The sequence below is a fragment of the Peromyscus californicus genome, unplaced genomic scaffold (genome assembly GCF_007827085.1).
Source record: "Peromyscus californicus insignis strain IS unplaced genomic scaffold, ASM782708v3 Scaffold_4__1_contigs__length_199733344, whole genome shotgun sequence".
NCBI classification, from domain to species: domain Eukaryota; kingdom Metazoa; phylum Chordata; class Mammalia; order Rodentia; family Cricetidae; genus Peromyscus; species Peromyscus californicus.
In genome coordinates this window covers 168,995,842-169,013,931 of record NW_026294562.1, presented here as the reverse complement: position 1 = coordinate 169,013,931, position 18,090 = coordinate 168,995,842, and the positions used below count along the sequence as shown (strand labels likewise).

Here is an 18,090-nt window from a genome sequence, read left to right as displayed (position 1 = left end):
GCTTCACAGCTTTACTGGGGAGTCAGTGACAAGAGCTTAAAGAGGGGTCTCTACACTTGCAGGGGTGTCACCCACTTCCCTGTGGGGAGAGGGAGACTGGTACTTCGGGAGAAATCATTTCTTTAATGAGGAAAACATCTAGAAATGGTGGGCCGCCTCCAGAGAGTGCCGACTGGAGTTGCAAGCTAATGGCCTGGAGGCGTCAACCTCGGAGACTGCGGCCCTTTGGGTGAACACAGCCCCGCAGACAAAGAACTGGGGAGGCACAGAATGGGGAGGGCCAGCTTGAGGAAAAGCCTCAGGTGGTACCAAAATTAGCTGCCGTCTGCTCCCTGCTGGTGGGTCCCTGGGGTGGAGACTCGGGTGGGCTTAGGGCTTGATGGAGGCGCAACTGAGATGCTGATAAAAAACAACAAAACACAACCCTCTCTGAGGGTCCATGGCCCTGGCTCTGAAGAGTAAAAAACCAACAGGAGTCAACTGGGGCATTTACCCCGTCAACCCCCAAACCTGGTCCCAGTTCTAGGGGAGATCAGCGCTGGATGGACTGTAGGTGTCGGCTGGTGATGCATTCCTGGTCCCCAGCTCCCAGCAAAGCAGGAAGGGCTTAGGTATGGCGGGTGTCCCCTCACCCCGGGCTTCACCTCCCCTCCTCCCGGCCAGCTCGGCCCCCACCCACTCCACTGCACGGCAGCACCCAGTTGTTGTCGTGCAGGCCCAAGCGACAGCCTGGGGTCTCGCGATCCGCTCTGCGGCAGCACATCCAGTAGGAGCGTCCGTAAGGCAGGTCATGGTGGTAGGGCTTGGGGTGCCAGCGGCAGAGGGACACGTCGCCCTTCTCGTACCTCTTGCGGCACTGCTTACAGGGGTCATCGCGATAGAGTGGGTCCCGGTTCCAGCGCGAGTCCGTGGCACGCACACCAAAAGCCTCGATGATGCCCTTGAAGTGGTGGCAGGTGCACTTAAGGGCTGCCAGGGCTCGGGTGGGCAGGAAGCTGAAGATCTTGACCAGCACATGCTCAGGCAGCAGCAGCATGTACTGCCGTGGCTCCAGAAGACGCTGGATCTTGAAGCGAATCTCCAGGAAGTCATGCGACACGTGCCGGTACAGGCGGCACAGGGAGGTGTCTGCTGTGCCCTCAGGATCGTCAGGGCCTGGCACTAGGCTTGGTGTATCAGCTGGGGGTGGCTCAGGTGGCCCTTCTGGACCCCGGGACTGGAGGAAGAAGAGCTGACCAGGTGGGGGCGGCTCCTCGGGGCTCACTGTCAAGCAGACAGTCTCTTCCTTCACGTTCTTAGTGCCATCTTTGCCAAAGAAGATGCACTCGTCCACTACACCTGTCACCACCACATCCACATGGAATCCTGACGCTCCACAGTCTCGGGCAGGGGGTGGAGGGGGTGCTGGGGGAGTATCCTCAGGCCTGGCCGGGGCTGGCGTCTCACCTTCACTGGCTTCGTCTGCCCTGGCCAGGAGGAACTCCATGTTGCTGGGAAGGGCATCCCTGGAGGGGCTGATGAGCTGGTACAAGTCGCAAGTGATTTTGTCTTTGGCTCGAGCCCCAGGCCCAGGACTACCAGGGTAGGGACTACCAGGCCGGCCTCCGCTCCAAGTAGGTAAACTGCCATCTGGTGAACGGGGCTCTCGGCCATTGGAGATGCGGAAAGCTATACGCACCTCACCAGGCCCGGGGCCTGGCCGCTCCTCCTTGCGCAGACCCTTGGTTGGAGGGCTGTCCCGCTGGGCCTCAAAGTGGGCCACTGCCTCAGCCACTCGGCTGCAGTCACCACCACCAGACCGCCTCTCTGACCCCAAGCCCTTGGCTGGTCCTCCTTGCTCAGCTGACACAAAGACCACCGGAGCTGGGGTAGTGGGGCGTGGGTAACTCTGCAGGGCCAGGGCGGCTCTCTGTTCGACCAGAGCCACCATTTCTGCTACGGAGAGCAGGTCTACATCATCCCCGGATGCCGTGGGCGCCCCCTCGGTGGCAGGGGCTCCTCCTCTGCCCCCTGGGTCTGGAGGAGCCTTGGTGGGCTCAAGGCAGCGCCTCCTCCTCTTGGCTTTGGAGCTATCACTGCCCCAGTGCCCTTTGACCTTCATAGAGCTAGCCCGGCTACCTCCACCACACTGGTGGGCCACGAAGAAGGCCACCTTCTCCTTTGTATTTCCAGGCTTGATTACATACCACGTGTCCAGCAGAACTCGACCCTCATCGCCAGCAGCTGCTGAAGAGAGGAGTGGAGCATGCTGGGAGGTGGGGGCTTCTGCAGCCAAGGCAGGTGGTGTGTTCTCTGAGTGTGCAGGTCCATGGTCAGGCTCAGTCCCACTGCTTGTGTCAGAGCAGGCTGGAGGCTTGAGGGCAGCGGAAGGCGGGCGTGGCTGGTTCTGGGAATATGTTCCAAAGGGCCTGGGGCACCAGAGCTGGAAGGGCAGGAGGCTGCCCCTGTCCATGCTGGGAGGTGATGGCAAACAGCAGGCAGCCACTGAATCTCAGGACCAGGATGGTGGTAGGGAGCGCCACATGCCACCTGGAGACATAGAAGGTGGAGCACTGTTGTGGAATATTATTTTAAGATGTGTTGCCGGATGGTGGTGGCGCATGCCTTTAATCCCAGCACTTGGGAGGTAGAGGCAGGTGGATCTCTCTAAGTTCGAGGCCAGCCTGGGCTACAGAGCGAGATCCAGGAAAGGCACCAAAACTACACGGAAAAACCCTGTCTTGAAGAACCAAAAAAAAAAAAAGATGTGTTGCATTCTTTTATACTGCATTTGTTTAAACTCTTACTTTGCCTGTCTAAAACACCTGATGGTCTAATAAAGAGCTGAATGGCCAATACCTACGCAGGAGAAAGATAGGTGGGGCTGCCAGAATAAACAGGAGAAATCTGAGAAAGAGAAAAGATCGGGAGCAAGAGAAGGAGGAGAGGAGGACTCCAGGGGCGAGCCACGTAGCTACTCAGCAAGCCACAGAGTAAGACGTAAAAGAAGGTATACAGAAACAGAGAAAGGTAAAAGCCCAGGGGGTAGATGGGATAATTTAAGAAAAGCTGGCTAGAAACAAGCCAAGCTAAGGCTGAGCATTCACAAGTAAGAATAAGCCTCTGTGTATTATTTGGGAGCTGGGTGGTGGGCCCCCAAAGAGCAGAGAATATAAAAACAGCCAACAACAGAGCACTGAAGTCACTGCCTCTCTTCCCAAGGCCACCCAGTCTTAAGTTCTGCACAAGGGACAGATGACATTAGAGCACTGAGAACTGTGTCCCAGACGGTCGAGTGGTGCAGGCCTATATATACCCAGGTGGGGGGAGGGAGGGAGGGAGCGAGGGAGCGAGGGAGGGAAGCGTGAGAGCAGGGGGTGAGGCCACCCCGGGCTCCACCAGACCCATCTCTAACACACGCGCGCGCGCACACACACACACACACACACACACACACACACACACACGCTCTTCTCTGGCTAGAGGCGTGGCTCACTAGGAAGAGCCACTGTCCAGAACCCCCCAGTAAAGGGCTGGGAGCATGGCTCTAGAGTACAGTCACAGCACTTGCCTGACTTCACCTGGTGAGGGGTTTGAGATGTGGCTGAGCGGCAGTCTCTCTAGAAGGCTGGACTGTGTCCCTAGCACGGCCAAGAAAACAAAACTCTATCCCAGCCACACATCAGGGAAGCAGAGGGATGCAGCCAAAATGCCTTTGCTTACAGTCCAGAGGCCTCCTGTTGCCGACCTTTAACCTTTATTATTTATTTTTTAGTTTTTTTGAGACAGGGTCTCTCTGTATAGCCCTGGGTGTCCTGAAATTCACTCTGTAGCCCAGGCTTGCCTGGAACTCTGAGATCCACCTGCCTCTGCCTCCCGAGTGCTGGGACTAAAGGCATTCGCTACCACACCTGGCCTAACCTTTAACCCTCAGTGAAAGTACCAGCTGGACCAAGCTCCTCCTCCTTATACTTGTACCTTTAGTAGCCAGTTCCTGAAAAGGCAGACATGCCCAGCCTTGTCCACAGCTGCTAGGGCACACAGAGGGGTAAGGTAACTAGGCAAGGGAGGAAAATCTGAAGCCAGAAACAGACAGACCCTTAAGAAATTCATTCTAGGGGGCTGGAGAGATGGCTCAGCGGTGAAGAGCACCGAATGCTCTTAACTCCAGAGGTCCTGAGTTCAATTCCCAGCAACCACATGGTGGCTCACAACCATCTGTAATGAGATCTGGTGCCCTCTTCTGGCCTGCAGGGACACATGTAGGCAGAATATTGCATACAAAATCAATCAATCAATCAATCAATCAATAAATCTTAAAAAATAAATAAATAAAATAATAAAAAAAAAAAGAAAGAAATTCATTCTTGGCTGGGTAGTGGTGATGAACACCTTTAATCCCAGCACTCGGGAGACAGAAGCAGGCGGATCTCTATGAGTTCGAGGCCAGCCTGGGCTACCAAGCTAGTTCCAGGAAAGGCACAAAGCTATACAGAGAAACCCTGTCTCGAAAAAACAAAACAAAACAAAAAAAAAAAAAAAAAAAAAAGAAAGAAAGAAAGAAAAAGGAAAAGAAATTCATTCTCCACTTGTTTTGGGTCATGGGATTCTTAAATATGATGATGATGGTTCTTTTTCTTTTTAAGACAGGGCCTCACTGCAGCCCAGGCTGGTTTTGAACTCACAGCAAGCCAATCCTCTTGCTTCACCCTGGGATTACAAGTGTGAGTCACTATACTCAGCTTTTTGGGGTGATTCTCTGAGACAGGATCTCACTCTTGAGCCCTGGCTGTCAGGATCCTAGCAATGCACCTGCTCAGCCCCCCAGGTGCCCAGGATCACAGGCCTGAGCTGTAGCATCACTTGAGAGCACCCTTAATAATGACTTCTCTTTTTGGTTTTGCATGACTTTGTACACATCAGCTAATCTAGAGGCAGTTTTGTTACTGAGTTTGATGGCAGCACTTTCTGTTTCACTTTTTACTTACCAGTAAGCAGCAGATGCCTAGTCTCCATCTTTGGCCCATCTCCTTCCAGACATCTCAACATGAAAACAACCCTCCAACAGGGCATGGTGATGCGTGCTTACAATCCCAGATCTGAGGAGGCTGAGGCAAAAAGATGGAGAGTTCCAGGTCAGCCTGGGCTACACAGCCAGACCTTGTCTAAAAAGAAACAAACAAATAAATAAAAGGAAAAGAAAACAAAGAAGAAAATAACCCTTCACAAAATAAACCCTGAATATCCATCCCAATGGAACAGAGAGGTAAGTAAACTACATGCCAAGAATTAAGCCCAGCCCACTGACTGTAAATTAAATTTTACAGAAACAAATTATGGCTGCTTTCATCCCAAAAGAGCAGAGCTGCATCAATGATTGTATGGCCTGAAATAATTCATTACCTAGTCTTTTATAGAAAAAGTTAGCTGGGCTGGAGAGATGGCTCAGAGGTTGAGAACACTGGCTGTTCTTCCAGAGGTCCTGAGTTCAATTCCCAACAACCACATGGTGGCTCACAACCAACTATGAGATCTGGTGCCCTCTTCTGGCCTGCAGGGATACATTCAGGCAGAACACTGTATACATAATAAATAAAAAGTTAGCTTGCTGGACAGAGGTGGTGGTGTATGCCTTTTATTCCAGCACTTGGGAGGCAGAGGCAGATGATTCTCTGTGAGTTCGAGGCCAGTCTGGTCTACAGAGCAAGTTCCAGGCCAGCCAGGGCTACACAGAGAAACCCTGTCTCAAAAACAAAAAACAAAAAACAAAAACAAAAACAAGAGGCCAGGCTTGGTGGAGATCACCTTTAAACGCCTTTCATCCCAGCACTCGGGAGGCAGAGGCAGAGGCAGAGGCAGGCGGATTTCTCTGAGTTTGAGGCCAGCTTGGTCTACAGAGTAATTTCCAGGATAGGCTCCAAAGTTAAACAGAGAAACCCTGTCTCGAAAAAGCAACCAACCAAACAAGAACAAAACAAAACCAACCCAATCCCATGCCCTCCCCCCAAAAAAAATAGAAAAGAAAAAGTTAGGTGATGTTGTAGGATAGACTGCCTGCTCTATATCCAGGCAAATCTGACACACTATTACTTCATGGTCCTGCAGATGCCATTCAAAATCAGCCTCCAAACACCATCACCAGTAATAGAACCCTGATCTTAAGAATCCTTACCCAACCCCACCCTTATTTCCGGAATCTTCATGTTTACCCTCAAAGTATCCTGACTTTTTCAAATTCTACTTTAAAATTCCAACCTCCTCCTCAAGACCCTACTAAGCCTGGTGGCACATGCCTGTAATCCCAGCACTTGGGAGGCTGGGATATGAGACAGGGGGTCTATATAAAAAGACCCTGCCCCCAAAAAAATCAAAGAGGCGCAGGCCTTTAATCCCAGCACTTGGGAAGTAGAAGCAGGTGGATCTCTGAGTTCAAAGCCATCCTGGTCTATGTATCTAGTCCTAGGCCAGCCAGAGCTACCTAGAGACCCTGTCTCATAAATAAATAATATTGGGAGCTGGAGAGACGGCTCAGCAGTTAAAAGTACTTGCTGCTCTTGCAGAGGACCCAAGTATGGTTCCCAGCACCCAGAGTGGCTCTCTGTAACTCCAGCTCCTTAAGATCCATCTAGTCTCCACGGCAACAGACAGGTATGTGGTGCACAGATATACACACACAGGCAAAACAACCATACACACAAAACTTAAAAAAAAAAATCAAAATAATAAATCAATACGCCCTCCAGCACGGAGAAGCCAAATCACAAGTAACTTTTCACACATCTGAAGATACACAACAATACCCGAATCTCACAGGTGACTCAGTGGGTCTCCTGACATCCTCCGCTCATTCCAGACACCGATCCTTATTCTACCCCTTCATTCCCCAGAAGCTCCCGAACCTTGAAAGAACTCAGACATAAAAACACCCTATTTAAAACGAACCCCAAGCCAAACAAATATGTCAACAGTCCCTAATGGAACCTCGAGTGGTACAACAGCAGACACGTGTCCCGCACGCTCCAGCAGGCTTCCTAGGCACTGCTCCGACAATCGCGGCTCTGCGGGGCCTGGGAGGCCGGCAGTCTCCGCAGCTCCTGTTTGCAGATGGGCCACAGGAAGGGAAGCGCCCTCCTGTCCTTGGTCACCCAGGTAGGAAGTACTCAAGGCCAGGCATCCTGTGCCCACCGGACACCCCGAACCACAAAGGACACCTCTAAAACACAACCCAGCCTCCCACACTACAAAACAACCCAAACCCAAGGCGTTTCTTAAGCTCCCGGGAACCCTAAAGTATCCCCTCCACCCCCGCAACTTTCCCAAGCGCTCAAATAATCGCTTAGATGCGAACGGCGCCCCCAAACCCCGGACCCGCCTCCTTCTCGAGGGAACCTCCCGACCCCCTCAGGTGACCCCCCTCCGATAAAGACCCGGACACGCCCCCCCCAGGCGCGCTTACCCGCAGCGCCTCCCCTAGGCGGCAAGGAGAATGGCCGCCCGCAAGCATGCGCACCGGAGCCCCGCGGGCCCGCCCCCTCGCGCGGGCTGGCGCGCCGCGCGCCCCGCCCCGCCCCTTTGTTGACAGACGCGCGCGTGACGGCCCCGGCCAATGAGCGGCCGCGGTTCAGAGCCGTGCCCATATAAGGAAGGCCCTGGCGAAGGGGCCCGACTTGGAAAACAGGAGGAGTAGGCGTGAGGTGACGGGAGGGGGCGGGCGGGATGGAAACAGCCCGACGTGAGGGAGTGGGGACAAATTCCTGAAGTCCAGGACTGCCGAATGGGGAACCCGGGAACTAGCCACCGCATTCAAGGGGAGGAGTACTACCCGACGTTCCCTTGAAACCCGAGTCCTGATTGACGCTAGAGATTTAAAGGGCCACGCGGCCGGGGACTGGAGTCCGCCAGTCCCCCGGCAGAAAGAGGCGCGTAGGGGACGGTCCGAGAATCTGGCTTTGGTTACTAGTTCTGGTGGGGATGGAGAGGTTTCTCGGTGTGACACCCGCAGCCTTAGTCACCTCGCCTTTTAAACAAACAGGCAAGCCGGGTGTGACACCTCAACGCCTGTAATTCCAGTAGTCCGGGAGGCTGAGGCAGAAGTTTTAAGCCAGCCTGGGCTATATAGTGTCAGACTTTCGTAAAATAAAAATAAAATCATACAAAAACGCAAGAACAAGCAAAACAACAGCAATAACAACAAATCCCCCAAATCCACAAACAGGCAAACTCGGGGCTAGAGGTACGGCTCAGCGGTTAAGGGCACTTGCACTGGCTGCTGTTGCAGAGGACCTGGGTTCGGTTCCAGCACCCGCAGGGCAGCCCACAACCGCCCGTAAGTCCACAGACACACATGTAGGCAAAACACCTACGTATTAAAAAGGGTTGGGGGAAAGCTAGCATTTAGGAAAGAGAACCTGGGCTGTGTCAACCTTGTTTCAAAGGCCAAATGCAAAAACCAAAGAACAGATGCTAACCCTGTACCGGTCCCCACAGTCACTGGACTTGGAATTCAAGGCTAAGGTAACTGGCCATGAGGACCTGTCCAGTCTTTCCTACAAGGCTCCCCAAACCTCTGCACTCACTACAGGAAAGCAACAGGAAGTCACTCAACAATGACTTTTAAGTTATCTTAAAATTTCAGACACCTTGCATTGTTTCTGGCCTGTGCTTTCAGTGCAGTGCAGGTGCCTGGAGAGATGGTTCAGCGGGTAAGGGCACGACTTTTCCACAGGAGCTTACAGTTTTAAGGATTTATTTTTATTACTTTTTTCTTTTTTTGGTTTTTCGAGACAGGGTTTCTCTGTGTAGCTTTGCGCCTCTCCTGGAACTCACTTGGTAGCCCAGGCTGGCCTCGAACTCACAGAGATCCGCCCGGCTCTGCCTCCCGAGTGCTGGGATTAAAGGCATGCGCCACCACCGCCCGGCCCTATTTTTATTACTTTTAAAGCGTGTGTGTGTGTGTGTGTGTGTGTGTGTGTGTGTGTGTATGCGCATTCGAGTGCAAGTGTCCACAGTCCAGATGAGGGTGTTAGGGTTGCAGGCACCTGTGAGCCAGGTCCTCTGGAAGAGCAGCAGATGCTCTTAGTGGCTAAGCCATTTCTTCAACCCTGTAATCCACAATTTTAATGGGAACCACAAACACACCTATCACAGGAGGCTGCCTGAGAAAGCAAAGCTGATAGGAGTAGAGCCCCACACTCTACACCCTCATTAAGTGCCCCCAATAATTAGAGAATGCACATTCCCACACCCTGATGTACAGAGATCCTCCTGCGGGCTGGTCCTGGATGCATAGGCTACACACATGACATTGGGCTCACCAGAAATAGCTCACAGGGAAGGGGAAAGACATCCACTCAAAGGCAACATAAATACACTATGCAGTTAGCAGCACTTAAAATTAACCCATTTAATTCCCACATCTTCTCTCTCTATAGTCCAGCCTGGCCTCCAACTCTTAATTCTCCTGCCTCAGCCTCTTAAGCATTGGCAGCCCACGCATGCTCCATACCCAATGTGTCTCATTTTTGTGTCTTTATTTGGGGGTCTTTGTATGGCATATATGTCTGTGTGGGAGTGTGTAAGTGTGCTTGAAAATGCACATGAGTGTGTATAGTGGACAAAGATCAACACCAGGTGTCTTACTCAATCACTCAGCACATGTTTCTCTTCCCCCACCCCGAAACAGGGTTTCTCTGTGTAAAAGGCGTGGCTGTCCTGGAACTCACTTTGTAGACCAGGCTGGGCTTGAACTCACAGAGATGCTCCTTCTTCTGCCTCTCTACTGCTGGGATTGAAGGTATGCGCTGCCTCCACCACCACCACCACCACCACAGGCTGTACGTGGTTTTTGAGGCAGGATATCTCACTGAAACCTAAGTTCAGTCATAGCTTGATGAGGTGGCCAATGAGGACCGACTCCAAATGTCTCTGCCTGCCATCCTCCTGGTTCTGGGGTCACAGAGGCACACCGCTGTGCCGGGCGGGCTTCTTAGGTGGGTGCTGGGGATCTGAACCCAGGTCCTCGGGCTTGCCCAGCAGGCATTTTACCGACTAAGCCATCTCCCCATACTGTGTTCATTCTTCCTTTCTGTGTATGTGTGTCTACATGTAGGTGTGTGCACAGGTAAGGGTGCCCAAGGAGGTCAAAAGAGGGCGTCAGAGCCAGCTGACATGGCTGCTGGAAACCAAGCCCAGGCCCTCTGCAAAAGCCAGTGCTCTTAACGCTGAGCTACCTCTCCAGCCCAGCCCGGCCGTCAAGGATGAGGAAGGGAGCTCGGGCAGAGAAAGGCTAGGCAGCTGCTCTGCTCTTCAGACTGAGCGCTGAGGCAATGCTGTCCAGACTGCCCACACTCACTGGACATGGGTTGTGTCACTCGGTCCTCAAGGCCATCACACTCAATGTTCCCTGTCTAAAACACTGTTCCTCACCCACCCCGGGGCTCACCCTTTCCCTCCTCCAGGATTGTTTCAGAGATCGCCTCTGGGAGGCCTTGATGCAAGCCCACAGCTTCTACACAACAGAACCCAAACTCAATCCTCACTGGTTTTTCTCCTACTGCCTATCACCAGCCACTGCACCAAACACTTTGCTTATAAAGTGTGCTGTCTGCTTCTCCTTATTAAAATGGAAGCGTAAGGGCTGGCATTGCCCTTTGTCTCAGTACAAGTACAGTACAGCTCATTTCAAACTGGAGATGCTCCTGCCTCAGTCTCCTCAAGACCGGAGTGACAGATGTGTACTACCACAGCTGGCTCGGCTGGCATGCATGTCTCTTCGTTCCCTATTGTTTGCCTTCCTGAAGCATGGCATTACCTGTCAGGCCCTGGGAACAGGCAAGAAACACATGTTTTTTTTTTTTGGTTTTTTGTTTTTTTTTTTTTGGTTTTTCGAGACAGGGTTTCTCTGTGTAGCTTTGCACCTTTCCTGGGACTCACTTGGTAGCCCAGGCTGGCCTCGAACTCACAGAGATCCGCCTGGCTCTGCCTCCCAAGTGCTGGGATTAAAGGCGTGCGCCACCACCGCCCGGCGAAACACATGTTTTAGGTCCTTACTTCAGGGCGGTTGAATCCAACTGTGCATTGCATTAAACAGCCCAGGTCACCGTGTGCAATACACTGTCTGAATGAGTGGACAACCTGATTGCTGGCCAACGTTTACGTGTCTGCTACTGGAGACATCTCAATAGCTGGCCACTCCAGCTGGCTGCCCTGAAAAGTCCCACCCACCCCCTTGGGGGCCTTCCCAGGCTACCCTTGGCCTCTTCCTCACCACCATCCTGCTTCTAACACCTGTCCCTGAGCTGGGCAGCTGAGAGGTTCTCTCCCCTCCAGCCTGTGCATTTGTTTCAGGAGGGCTGGAATCTCTCCTTGAAGCTATTCTGGATCTGTGAGTAGCTCACTGGATTCTCAGGGGTCTACAAGCCTTGCTTACCCATGCCCCATCCCACCCCAACCCCCACATCACCTCTGGCTTTTGGCCTGGGTGTCAGCTCTCCTCTCTCCCTCTGAGGGTCAGCTACCACACCATCCTCAACCTCGTCCTACAGTGTTTTTTAAGAACTGAGGTATGAGGTATAACTGAGGTATAACAAACTGCTTGTTTGCCCTTTGGGAGGGGAAACAGGGACACAGGGAGGCCACCTTGCCTGGTTTCTGTCTGCTTCCAGGATCTCTAGATGCCCGAAGGTTTAGATAGCTCTGTCCTGAGGATTATTAGTCAGAAACAACTTCGAAGCCAGCCCGATGGCTACATCTGTAATTCCAGCTCTCTGGGAGGCTAAGAGTGGAGGATCACAAGTTCAAAGCCAGCCTGGGCAACTGTTGGGGAGACCTGCCTCCTAAAGAGGGTGAGGGCGTGGCTCGACAGTACAGCACGTGCCTAGAATCCACCAATGAGGGACTGCGAATGTGGCTCAGTGCTAGAGTGTCTACCTAGCAGGCAGAAGGCTCTGAATTCCATCCCCAGTACAGAAATAAATAAATAAGTAAATAAATAAATCAGGGTCCTAGAGAGATGGCTCAGCAGTTAAGAGCTCTGGCTGCTCTTGAAGAGGATCCAGGCTCAGTTCTCAGCACCCACATGGGTAGGTCCAATTCCAGAGGGTCTAGTGCCCTCTTCTGGTCTCTGCAGGCACCGGGCACATACACAGTGCACATACATATATGCAGGCAAAAACACTCATACACATAAAATATTTGTTAATTGTTTTTGAGACAGTCTCCCTCTGCAACCCAAGCTGGCCTGGAAGTCACTATGAGTTCAGTCTGTGTTGGAACTCCAAGCAATCCCCCTGCCTCAGCCTCCTCATTGCTGGGATCACAGGTGTATGTCATCATACCAGAGCAGCCCTCTTTAGTTCACGTTCTGAAATGAAACTGATCCCCAGCAATCACTCGCAAAAAACAAACCAGGAAGCTTGCCCCTTACTGCTGGGTGCTGAGCCTTGCTTATTCATTTAACAGATGTTTATAAAAACCTATATTGTAGGGGCTAGAGTGGTGGCTCAGTAGTTAAGAGCACTGGTTGCTCTGACAGAGGACCCAGGGTCCTCTTCTGGTCTCCGAGGGTACCACACACATATAGTGTGCAGACAGACACACTGGCAAACATCTATACACATTAAAAAAAACAAGGCTGGGTGTGGTGGCGCAGGCAAGTGGATCTCTGTGAGTTCGGGGCCAGCCTGGTCTACAAAGTGAGTTCCAGGACAGCCAGAGCTGTTACACAGAGAAACCCTGTCTCAAAACAAACAAACAAACAAAACAACAACAAAACTATACTGTAGTCAGTTGTGGTGGTCCATCCTTTAATCCTGGCACTTTGGGCCAGACAGAGGCAGGCATATCTCTGTGAGATTGAGGCTAGCCTGATCTACATAATCAATCCAGGCCAGCCAGGGCTATACAGTGAGATCCTGCCCAAACAAAACCTGCACTGTGACAGGTGTGGTTCCAGGCATTGGAGACACACGAGGAACAGGAGACAGAAATCCTTGTTCTCAAGGGGCTGCCATACTAATTGGATCAAGGGAAAATAAACACCACGGCAGTTTCCAGGTAGAAATAAACAAACACACAGGCGAGGGGCTGGGCTGGATGGAAGGGGAGTTTACGATCTCCAATCAAGCAGTCAGTGAGGATATGAGGAGGCCATGTCCTTTTCCCTACGAAGGTACGCACCACAGGCAAACACTTTAACAGCTCTGCCACCACAGCTAGTAATATGCTGTCACAAATGGAATACAACAACAACGACAATAATTTTAGAGGCAGATGTGATGTCGAATGCCTGAAAACTCAGCATTCTGGAAGTGGAGGCAAAAAGATCCCAGAGAGCTCAAGGCCAATCAGGAAGGACTAAAGAGTCCTGATTGAGCACTGGCTGCTCATGCAGAGGACCTAGGTTCAATTCCCAGCACCCACAAGGCGGCTCACAACCATCTGTAACTCCAGTTCCAATGGATCAGACGCCCTCTTCTGGCCCCCACAGATACTGCATGCACATGGTATACACATGCAGGCCAACACTCAAAACACTTAAGTACAAGTAAACATTGGAAGCTTAGTCTATAAAGTGGACCCGGGCTTAATGCTCACCATCACGTGAAAAGAAGTAGGTCACGGTGGCACACATTTGTAACCCCACCACTGCAGGTACAGAGATAGGCTTGCTGGTACTTACACGTGCAGACACATACACATGAACGCACGCATGCAGGAATGTGCTATATGAGTGAGCCTCAGATAGGCACAGGCTAAAATCCAATTTAAGATTTTTTTCTAAGCCAAAAGAGCATGGTACCTGGAGCCTGTGATCCCAGCACTTGGGAGGCAGAGGCAGGAGAATCAAAGTCATCATCCTGAGCTCCACAGTGAGTTCAACATCAGCCTGGGCTACACTAGACCCTGTCTTAGAAGAAGAAAGAAAGAAAGCAACAACCACGCGTGGCAGCACAGGTCTATAACTCCAGCGCAGAAGTGACTGGGACAGACGGAAGTTTGGGGCCAGCCTATGCTACATAATGCGACGATTTCAGAAAACAAACACAGAGTGTCAACACTCAGTCAGCAGAGGCGAACAGATCTCTGGGCTAGCCTGGTGTACTTACGGTCTGAGTTTCAGAGCAGTGAAGCTATGAGGGTAGGATGTGCCTCACAAAACAGAAACAAAGGGGAAGAAACGGCAGAATAATTTGGACATGTCACTTGTTTTTCTAAGACAAACAAATGGAGGACATGGGGGGGGGGTGTCAGCTCACCCAGCTGTAACACACAGGGACAGGGGAAGTGAGAGATGTTCAACTGACAAACCCCAAACCAACAGGTGCTCAAACAATTTAAGAATGAGGAGAGAGGCCAGGCGGTGGTGGTGCACGCCTTTAATCCCCGCACTCAGGAGGCAGAGGCAGGCGGATCTCTGTGAGTTCAAGGCCAGCCTGGTCTACAGGGCAAGATCCAGGACAGCCAGGGCTCCACAGAGACACCCTGTCTTGAAAAACCAAACCAACCAGCCAACCAAAACAAACAAAACAAAAGAGTGGGGAGACAATGCTAAAAGTTCTCGGGGTTGGGGGCACGCTGGGGTGGGGTGGGAGAGGACACACATGCCCGTAGGCCATGACAACGATACAAAGGCAAGGCAGTGGGGGCCAAGGGGTGAAACCGCCAGGAGTTAGAGGAACTGGACCTAGTGCCGAGAACAGTGCCCTGGCATATGAAGAGAGGGAGCCCCGGAGGGCAGAGGCCAGCCTGCCTACCGGCCACTCTGCTACCTAGTAGAGGGTCTGGCCGCTTAAGGAGTGAATCCTAGGCCAGCAAGGCAACTCCCGAGTACTGGCACTGGCCGCCAAGCCTATCCGAACTGACTTCCCTCCTCAGAGTGCACACGGTGGAAGGAGAAAACCCACTGCCACTGACTTCCATAGACATCCCATAGTACACACTATATAATAGATATACAAATAAATGCTTAGCTGAACCCCCACTTCCTTCAGATGGCAGCCTTCCTCTCCCCTCCCACCGCCCTCTTTCTTCCTTTCTTCCTTCCTTTCTAGGTCACGTGTGGCCCAGGTAGCCTTAAACTTCAGCTCCCCCCACTTCCATCTTAGTGGTACCACCATAACAAGCTGAAATGTATTTTCTTCAAAGAATGAAAATCCCAGAAGGTTGTCATCCTTATTGAGAGCATAATGCAACAGGCATTTTAAACACATGGCCTGACTGTCCGTTCCATCATGGGCTGAATGTGGTCCCATTTTACATATTAAAAAAATGGAGGTCAGGAATGGTGGCGCACACCTTTAATCCCCACACTTGGGAGGCAGAGACAGGTGGATCTCTGTGAGTTTGAGGCCAGCCTGGTCTACACAGAGTTCCAGAACAGCCAAGGCTACATAGAGAGACTCCGTTTCAAAAAAAGAAAGAAAGAAAAAGAAATCTGAGACTGAGAGCTTAGCCAAAGGCACGGTAAGCCACCTGGCTCCACCAGACGTCGGCGCTTTTAGCCATAACCTTTACTACCAGTCACTGACTTTATAAACTAAAGGCTCCAAGCAAATGACCCATGCTTGGGCTACTAAGATGGCTGAGTAGTGCTTGCTCCTCTTTCTGAGGTCGCCGGTTCGGTTCCCAGCACCCACATCAGGCAGCCCACAATCACCTGTACCTCTAGCTTATGGGCATTTGAACCGCCCTCTTCTGGGGCACAGGTACAACTCCCCACATACCATACACATAAGTAAAAGAATAAAGATTTAAAAATAAAAAAGCCCAAATTGTTTCAAAGTGAATTACAAAGTTGCTAAGTTCCTTAAGGAAGCCCCCCTTCCTGCCCTGGCCAAAATGTTAGAGGGTTCACACACACACAAACACACACACCGCCACCACCACCACCACCACCAACAGCAACAACAAAAAAACCAAAAATCAAAACAAACAAACAAAACCCTAACTCAGTTGTCAGCAGTATTTCTAACTCACTGGAAAGACTTGGGAATTGGGCCATTCACATACCGGGCAAGTGAATTATTAATATTTAGCTGGAGACAGATTAAGTTTCTGGGCACCTGTGTGGGAGTCTTGCTTAGGCTTAGGAGCCCAGGAATAGGGGGCAGGAAGGTGGGACTAGGAAGATGAGGGAAAGGGGGCGACTAGAAAGCGGAGGGACAGCACGCCCGATGCTCCCTTGCTGGTTCCTCTTCCTATCTTCCTTATCTGATGTCTCGCATTGGTTTTAAAAACAAAAACATGGACCAGTGATGTAGCCCTGCTGGTAGAGCGACTGCCTAGCATGCACAAAGCCCTGGGCTGGACCCCCAGCACATCATAAACCAGTCATGGTGGTGCACCCCTATAATCCCAGAAATCAGGATAAGGAGGCAGGAGGATCAGAAGTTCAAGGCCATCCCCAGCTACACAGAGAGTTTGAGGCCAGCGTGGAATACACGAGACCCTCAAAACAACAACAAATACTATCTGGGCTGGGGTGGTAATCCCAGCACTCTGGATGTTGAGGGAGGAAGCGCAACAGACCCCAGCCTGAGCTACACAGAGTCTCAAGACATGTGTACTGTGCACTTACTCTAAGCACTTCCAAACATTATCTCCCTAAACTCTCCAGACTACCTAGCTTATGGGTCTCATTTAATAGCTGCACAGAGTCCTAAGACTTGCCCCGGGTCACACAAAAGAATTAAATTCTGTCTGACAGTTGCTCTGGCCGGTGTCTCTACTCACCATATCTTACTTTACGATAAGCAGAGGGAACTGGATTAAAGCAACCAAGGCAGATTCTGACCTGGACGGCAATTCTAGATTTACCATTTAATGCCGGCTGAGAACAAGAAAGTTGCTTAAACTTTATGTGCCTCTGCTTCTTTTCTATAAAATGGAGCACCTACACCTAAGAGGCGCTATCTGAATCCGATAAATTAATACAAACAGCTAAAACCAAGATCGGGCGTTCTTGAAAAACTGGTAGTAAGGGGTAGGGGTGGAGGGGACCACTGTCAAGTTTTGAGAAAATGTCTGAGGACTGGACTGAAAAGTAGGGACACTATTAGCAAGCAACTCTAACCCAGTCAACATTCCTGGGACGGGAGCTTCCCACCGACAGCTCTGAGGCTGGGTCTTAACTTCCCTATCGAAAAGTATCGATTTTTAAGGAGACTCCCTTTAGCTATCTTCACAGTGGCCTGCTTGTTCTCATCATACAGATAAGGACACAGAGGCTTCCAGAGAGACTTGCCTAGGTCACAAAGGAGGGGCAGAATAAGGAATCCCAAAACTGGACTGCCCACACAAACCACTATTCGTCTAGATCCCACTGGGGCTGGAAGGGTGCTAAAGCTGGTTCCTACAGACCTCGGGTCACATCAACGCAGAGTTTCGTGACTGTCCGGTCTCTGGTTAGATTAAGGCACGATATGCTACGCTCCTAAACTCACGCACCCTACATCGCCTTCTGGTCCTAGAGGCTAACCTACACCCTCGTTGACTTCCACCTCCCACCTCCTCAACTTGCCGCCCCACCTCGCAGTCAGAGAACTCAACCCAACTGCATCCGCGGTGAGTCTCTCCCTTCCCTCTTCTAGCCCCGACTCCCATGCCCTTCCATGTACACCAGGCTAACTAACCTCTCTCGAGATTACCCACTTCAGGGTCTCTTGCCTAGATGTCCAGCCAGGACTCCAACTCGGAGCCTAACTCCCCCAGCTCCGAATCCCCTTACCAGTCAATTCCAAAGCTTGACTCTCTCTCCACCTCCAAGACCCCTCCCGAGCCCCCATTCTTCTACTCCCTCGGGCTCCCGTTCCTCTCAATCCCCACCCACAGCGATCTCTCCACGCCCAGTCCTTTCTTTAGCCTCAGTTTGTTTCCTCTCAAACCCAGGTCCCGAATCCCCCGCCCATACTCTCGAACACCCGCAGGACCCAGCTTGGGGAATCTCACCATCTCCCCGCGCTGCAGCTCGCTCGACTACGCGGGTTTCCCCCACTCGCTCCTCTCCAGCCTCCCCTTCCGGGTTCTCGCCCCGAAGCCCGCTGGGAATTGGAGTACGGGCGGCCACGGACTACAGCTCCCAACATGCAGCACCGTACCTTGGAGGCGGAGTAG

General features: G+C 51.7%; 1 protein-coding gene across 7 annotated transcripts; it reads right to left on the bottom strand.

The window, feature by feature from the left end:
* Positions 1-103: 103 nt before the first annotated feature.
* Positions 104-18,005, bottom strand: Fbxo46 (F-box protein 46). 7 transcript variants are annotated; one of them, XM_052760504.1, is made up of 4 exons: positions 17,926-17,999; positions 5,383-5,530; positions 4,968-5,087; positions 104-2,529 (listed from the first exon to the last, which is right to left on the bottom strand). In XM_052760504.1, the coding sequence occupies exon 4, from the start codon at positions 2,450-2,452 to the stop codon at positions 641-643; it is 1,812 nt and encodes a 603-aa protein (XP_052616464.1). In that variant the 5' UTR covers positions 2,453-2,529; positions 4,968-5,087; positions 5,383-5,530; positions 17,926-17,999; the 3' UTR covers positions 104-640. The 7 variants fall into 7 exon arrangements, with proteins under 7 accessions (XP_052616464.1, XP_052616466.1, XP_052616463.1 ...); XM_052760506.1 differs by lacking the exon at positions 17,926-17,999 and adding an exon at positions 7,436-7,478; XM_052760503.1 differs by lacking the exon at positions 17,926-17,999 and adding an exon at positions 6,780-7,348.
* Positions 18,006-18,090: the final 85 nt, after the last annotated feature.